General features: G+C 19.6%; 1 protein-coding gene across 1 annotated transcript; it reads right to left on the bottom strand.

Moving 5' to 3' along the window:
* Positions 1–1,057: 1,057 nt before the first annotated feature.
* On the bottom strand, positions 1,058–6,085 carry SRAE_X000170400 (Protein sickie; the record flags this gene model as incomplete). Its single annotated transcript, XM_024651974.1, has 4 exons — positions 1,058–3,450; positions 3,593–4,898; positions 5,048–5,945; positions 6,072–6,085. The coding sequence occupies 4 exons, from the start codon at positions 6,083–6,085 to the stop codon at positions 1,058–1,060; spliced, it is 4,611 nt and encodes a 1,536-aa protein (XP_024499172.1).
* Positions 6,086–6,845: the final 760 nt, after the last annotated feature.

Raw genomic sequence — 6,845 nt, 5'->3', positions numbered from 1 at the left:
TATTAATTAATAAAAAATTTAATAGTAATTAATAGATAAGTGATATATTTCAATATGAATAACCAAAATATCTAAGTTAATACTTTTAAATTAAAATTAGGGTAAGTAAATAAAATAAACATTAACAAGTCTTTGGATATTTGGCCATTATTTTGTCAATCGAGGAATCTTTTTACTAATCTTAAAAGTAACTTTTATTTGAGGTTAATGCAAATATAGACAAACAAAAATGTTTCCATACCTATTTAACTAGATAAACTTTTTTTTTTTATTGAGAGCTTTATATTTGTTTAATTGACTTAATTTATCAAATAAAATCTTCTATTTATAAAATTTTATAAAGTAAGAAATCTTGTAAAGTGTAAAAGTTTGTGAAAGTGTTGGCTTAATGAATATTAATAGATAAAAAAAAAGATAATATATATATTTATAAATAATTGTTTGGTATTATATTATATTATATTAAAACAAAATAAATTTTTAAAAAGTGGTACTTAATGATACCCTATAAAAATATTAAAAGTTTTTAAGATACCATAGATAAATATTATTTTTAAATATTTTTATTAGATTCAATTATATAATTGATGTTATCAAATTATAAAAGATTTTCTTTGAAATGAATTTATTTTACTTCCTGATTGATGATAAAAATTATATAAAATGTTTCAAAAAGTTTATAATAACAAAATTTTTATTTATCAAAGTGTAAGATATTTTTTTTTCTAAAAACTTTTATTATTTCCATTTAATAAATATAGTATGTTTAAAATCTTATAAAAATAATCATTATTACATAACATTATATTTTTAAAAATAGTATTATTATACATATGATAAACATATTAAATTGAAAAAATTATTTCACTGTATAGAAATAATATAAAATAATTTTTTATTTTCTATTTAAAAATATTATATTTTAATGTTTACTAGTTATTAAAAAAAATTTTACAATAAAATATTTATATATATATATATATTTTTATTTTAATTAAATAAAATTATACAAATAATTATATTTGTAATATAATAAAAATATATGTGATAAAATTTATTAAAACAACATTTTTTTATCATTTCCATCAAAATCAATCTCATTAAAATTTTTTGTACTTTCATTATTACAATTTTGTATTTTTATTAATGCAGCTAATGGATCAAAACTTGAATCAATCTCATTAGTATAAAAATTTTGATTAGTTTGATTTTGAAAAATTGATATTAATAAATTTTTTTGATAAGTATTATTTAACCATGGCCATTCTCTTCCAACAATATTAAGAGGTTCTTCAATTAATGATAATGTTAATGGTGAATATTTTGCTTTTGAAATACACTCCCTACAATAAGGCACTAATTTTTCATTCCATAAATTTGAGAACCAACATATCATTTTGCGAACTTCTTTTGATGGGGGACATAAAAATTTATATAATAATAAACTATGACTTTTTGATGATGGTAAATGTGAGAAGAAATTAAGTAATTCTTTGTAAATTAATACCAAAAATTTAATTACTTTTTCATTTTGGCATATTAAATTATCATATTTTGTTACATCTTCTAAACACTCTAAAAAGTCATCGGGATTTTGGAGATTAAGAATATTTCTTTGAACAATATTTTTTAATATATCATCATTATTATCAATATTAAATGTTGAAAAAACATTATTATCATTTGTAAATTGATTATTTGAAGTAAATCCTTCCTCAAGACAACATAATACAATTAAACAATTTTCTTTACAGTTTAATTTTGATATTTTTCCAGAAAGATAATTAAATTCATCACTTCTTAAATGTAATAATGAAAGTATTGTTTTTTTTTTAAATGAAATTGTATTAAAAATTTTATCAATTTCTTCTAATAATTTTTGTCTACAAATATCATAATCATGTCCATCAATAATAAAATTTATTCCATAAGTTTCTTTTAATTTATTTGAAATTTGTATTATTAAATTATCTTTCATAATTGATATATCACCATTTACCAAAATATATTTATTTTTTTCAATATTATCAATAAATATTTTAAGAATATTTTTACTTATACATGTATTAAATGTAAGTGAATCTAAAGATTTTTGTTTATCACCTTTTAAAAATATATTAATTTTTTTTTCAGGTGTACATATAGTTGATGGATTATTAGGTGATGATATACTATTTAAATTTCTTTTAAAAAGTCCAATTGAATAACCAAGAATTGATGATGTATGATGAAGACCTAAAATATTTTTACTATCTATTATATTATTATATTTTTTAAAAATTTCACAAATATTATTGTCAAATGCCTTCCAATTAGCTCCTATTTTTGAAATTTTTAAATAACCAATAAATGTTTTTGAATATTCATCATTACAATGAATGGTACCTGATGTATCATTGACAATAAATACTTTTATATATTCTGTTTCAGAAAATTTTATTCCATTAAAAGAGAATGAATTATTATTACTATTTGAATTACCAGAATTCCAAGAGTTATGATTTGATGATAATGTAAAATCACCATTACTACTTCTATCAGAATTAATTGTTGAATGAATTTTTAAACTTAAATTTTCTGATTCAAGTTTTTTAATTGTTTCTTTTAATTCCTCAACTTCATTTGCTTTATTTAATGCTTCAAGTCTCATTTCAGTTAATTGTTTATCTTTCTCTATAAGATTATTTTTTAAATTTGTTGTTTCATTAAATGTATTATCACTTTCTACTCCATCTTTTTTATTTGATAATTTACTTTTTTTTTGTTTAAATGCTTTTTTAAATGGATTACTTGGATTTGATTTTAATGTTTTTTTCATTGTAGTTGCAATTTCTGATAATTTTGATTTTATAGCATTACTTTCTTTACTTGAAAAACTTATTTTTGATTTAATACTATTTAAACTTTCATGTGATGAATGTTTAATATTCATATTATTTTCCATCATTTTTCTTTTTTGTACAATAGAATTATAAACTTGTAATCTTTTAAGTTGTTCTTTAATTTTTTTTACTCTAAAATCCATTGGTTCCATTTTAAATTGTAAATGTTCTAATTCAAGAATAGCTTGTTCTAATTCTTCATCAAGAATATTATAATAATTAAATTCAAATTTTCCATGACAATTAAGAGGACCTTTTATAATTTCTTTATCATAATATATATTTTTATTTTCATTTATACTAAATGTTTGATATCTCCCTTCATTACTATTTTTTCGATTACTTATACAACTAGCAGGTCTATTTTTTATTGAATTCATTACCATTAACCCATATCCTTTATTATCATTTTTCTCAATTACATCATTTTTAACAAGATTAATACAATGCAGCTGATTTTGATTGTCTTTTTCGATACTTTGTTTCTTTTTAATACAGCTGACTCTATCAAGTGAATGGCATTCATTAATACATTTCTTTTCATAATTATCAACTTGAAATTGATTTACTATAAAAATAATAAGTTATATATTTATATAAATATATATATATATATAATTATATTATCTATTATTATAAATAATATATAGAAAATTTTGTAATATAAATATAATTTTATCAATTAATAAAATAATTGAATTTAAACTTACAATTATTAACGTATCCATGTTCTAAATTATAATTAACTTGTAAAATTGGTGGTGGACAATGATAATTCAATTGAAGAGATGAAGAATTTCTTGATGATATATTATTATCTAAAGATTTTCTAGACTGTTGATTACATGTTGAATTTTGTATAACGGATGAATAGTTACTGTAAGCACTACTACGTTGTGATGTTCTACTTTTCATTAATAATTCATTCATTCGTTCTTTTTCTGTTAATATATGACGTTTTGTATATGCTTTATTATTACTTGAAAAATTACTTCTAGGTGATATTGGTGGTTTTTGAGAACAATCTGTATATGAACTATCTGATAAATCATCACTTGAAAAGATATCACGACTATCAGAAATATCACTTGATAATGAACTACTATCATCTTCTAAAATAAATTTATTATTAATAACATTTTGATATTCATTTAAAGTTGAAAAATTAACATAATGATGATTATTCTTATTATTTTTTCTTTTATTTAATCTATTATCATGACATAATTTTTCAACTAATTTATCAGTTTCATTATTTTTTTTAATTTCTTCTTTTTTTTTCATATAATTCCAATTTTCATCATTACTATCATTTATCTTACAATAATTTGCCTCCTCATAACGTAATCGGGCAACAATTTGTGGTGACTTTAATATTGGTAATTGAACATTTTCAAAAATATTTTCACATTTATTATTTTCTTCAAATTTATTAACCTCAAAAATATTATTAATATTTAAATGGTCCTGAGAAATTTCTTTATTTTCATCAAAAATTTCTTTATCATTTTTATTTAATAAAAATTTTTTATTTTTATCAATTATATTTGGATATGGTATACCTTCAATTGAGGAGGTTGAAGGTGATGTTGAGGTATTTTGTGAAATTGAATATGGTGAAGGAGATTTTGATGAATTTTGATTAATATAAAAACATTTTGTATTATCTTCTAATTTTATTTCATTGATATTTTCTTCTTCTTTTATTATATCATTTGATGAAATATTATCAATAATTATTTTTTCCTCTAAAAAAGCAATCCCTTTCTCATTAGGTACTTCATCATAGTTGGTAGTAGTTGATGAAATATTCTCTTTTTTCTTATTATCATTCTCATTACATATTTTATCACATAATTTAGAATTCTCATTATCAAAACTAACTATATTTAAATCTTTTGACTTATTCTCTATTCTTTTCTTATTACCAGTATCATAATTTAAAGTAAGCTTATTATTTTTTAAGCAACTATCATTTATAGTTGAACTTTTATTTGCCATTTTAATGTTATCATCCTAAATAGTTAATAAAGAATTACTTATTATATAAATGTCTTTTTCCATAAAATTTTAAATAATATATAAAAATATCTTATATATGTATATATATATAAATGAATAATAATTTAGATACCAAAAAAGGAAATTGGTATAATAAAACTTACGACTTTTTCAACTTTTTCTTTACAAGATAATGTTTTTGACAATTCCTCTCTTGCACGATTCAGGATATTGTTACTATAATTTCCTTTTGTTTCTATTAATGTAAATGTTGAAATAGTTGGTGATTTTAATGATGTTAAATATTTTGTTGGTTGTTTAGTAATTGGTTTTTTTATATTACAAGGAATAGTTTTTTTTATTAATGCTGTACCTTCCTTTGTGGTATTATTTAATCCAGAAGGATTATTTTTTGTTGATAATAAAGTAGAAGATGTTTTAGAAAATTTAATTAATGTTTGTTGTTGATTTAATGTACCATTACTTGATAAATTTTTACTTGTTTTATTTGAGGTAGTCAATATAGGTTTTAAAATTTCTTCTTTTTCTTTTTTGACAGTTGATGTAATTACATTATTTTTAGGTATTGAAAATTGATGTTTTGATGTCATTGGTCTTATTAACTGTCCAATTCCTATTTTTAAACCATTTTGAGTAACATTATCCATTCTATTTGTTATTTCATTTTTAAAGACTTTTCTTTCATTATCATTACATTGTACCATCACTTCATTATTGCTTTTTTTACTACCTTTGGGAATTGGTAAAGATGATGGAATAGATGATGATACATTGTTATTATTATGTTTATATTCTTTTTTAAAAATCTTATCATCACTAATTTTAGATATACATACTTTTGAAAGTACATTTCTATTTGAATAAATATTTACAGTAGGAACATGAATTTTATTATCTTCAACTGGTTTAATTTCTTTTTTAATTAAATTAAAACAATTCTTATTTGATGAAATTGGTACAATATGTGCATGTGATATTATTCTTGGTTGAGGAATAGTAGATTGACTTACTGGCATTTGCCTTGAATGGGAACTTCCGTTTCTATAATAAATAATAAAAAAAAAATAAATTGTTTTTTAAATTATTAAAGAATAAGAATATATAAATATACTATTATATATATATATATATGTATGTTTAAATATAAAAAAAAACATTTAATTATACCTGTTCTTTTGCATATTTCAACCATTTGATATAAATTATTTTTATTTCTTTTACAAAGTAAGAATATTTAGAAATAATTAGAATAATAAATAAAATCTTAAAAATAATTTTAAAAAAAAAAGTTAAATGTTTTAAAAATATAAAAGTAAGAAGAAATTAAAATACAAAACATGTGTAAAAAATTTATTAATAATAAGAAAATGGTTATAATAGAATATTTATGATCTTTCATAATATTACTGACCGCCTCAATTTTTAAAATAAATGTGTAAATAAGAAACATCATTAGTAAGGATGATTAAAGTAAGTGTCATTTAACAAAGATATAAAAGTTAACTTTTTGTGATAAAAGATGAGTAAAGAAGTATTTTATTTATAAATGGACAAAACATGCTGTTGAGTTGGCCATTCATGAATGACATGTAATGGCTCTCCATTACATAGAATAAAAGAAACTTTATAAAATAGTTACTTGTAATTTTATGATAAATAAATATATTTTGTAATCTAAAAACTTTTTTAAATACATAACAGTTAAAAGGAAGGTACAATTAAATTAGAAGTAAATAGGAGAAATATATTATTATTATTATTATTATATCACATTCATCCATCTATATAAAAGTTATTTGGTATATGTTGTCTTATTAATATATTGAATTAAAAGCCCTTTTAATTACTCACTTCAAAAAGGGATGAATTAAGGGTTTTTGGATTACACTTATGACTGATACTACTATTCAAGATGATAATATAATTTCAATTTATTATCAA

Source organism: Strongyloides ratti, scaffold srae_chrx_scaffold0000002 (genome assembly GCF_001040885.1).
Source record: "Strongyloides ratti genome assembly S_ratti_ED321, scaffold srae_chrx_scaffold0000002".
NCBI lineage: Eukaryota > Metazoa > Nematoda > Chromadorea > Rhabditida > Strongyloididae > Strongyloides > Strongyloides ratti.
This window is presented reverse-complemented; position numbering and strand designations above follow the sequence as displayed.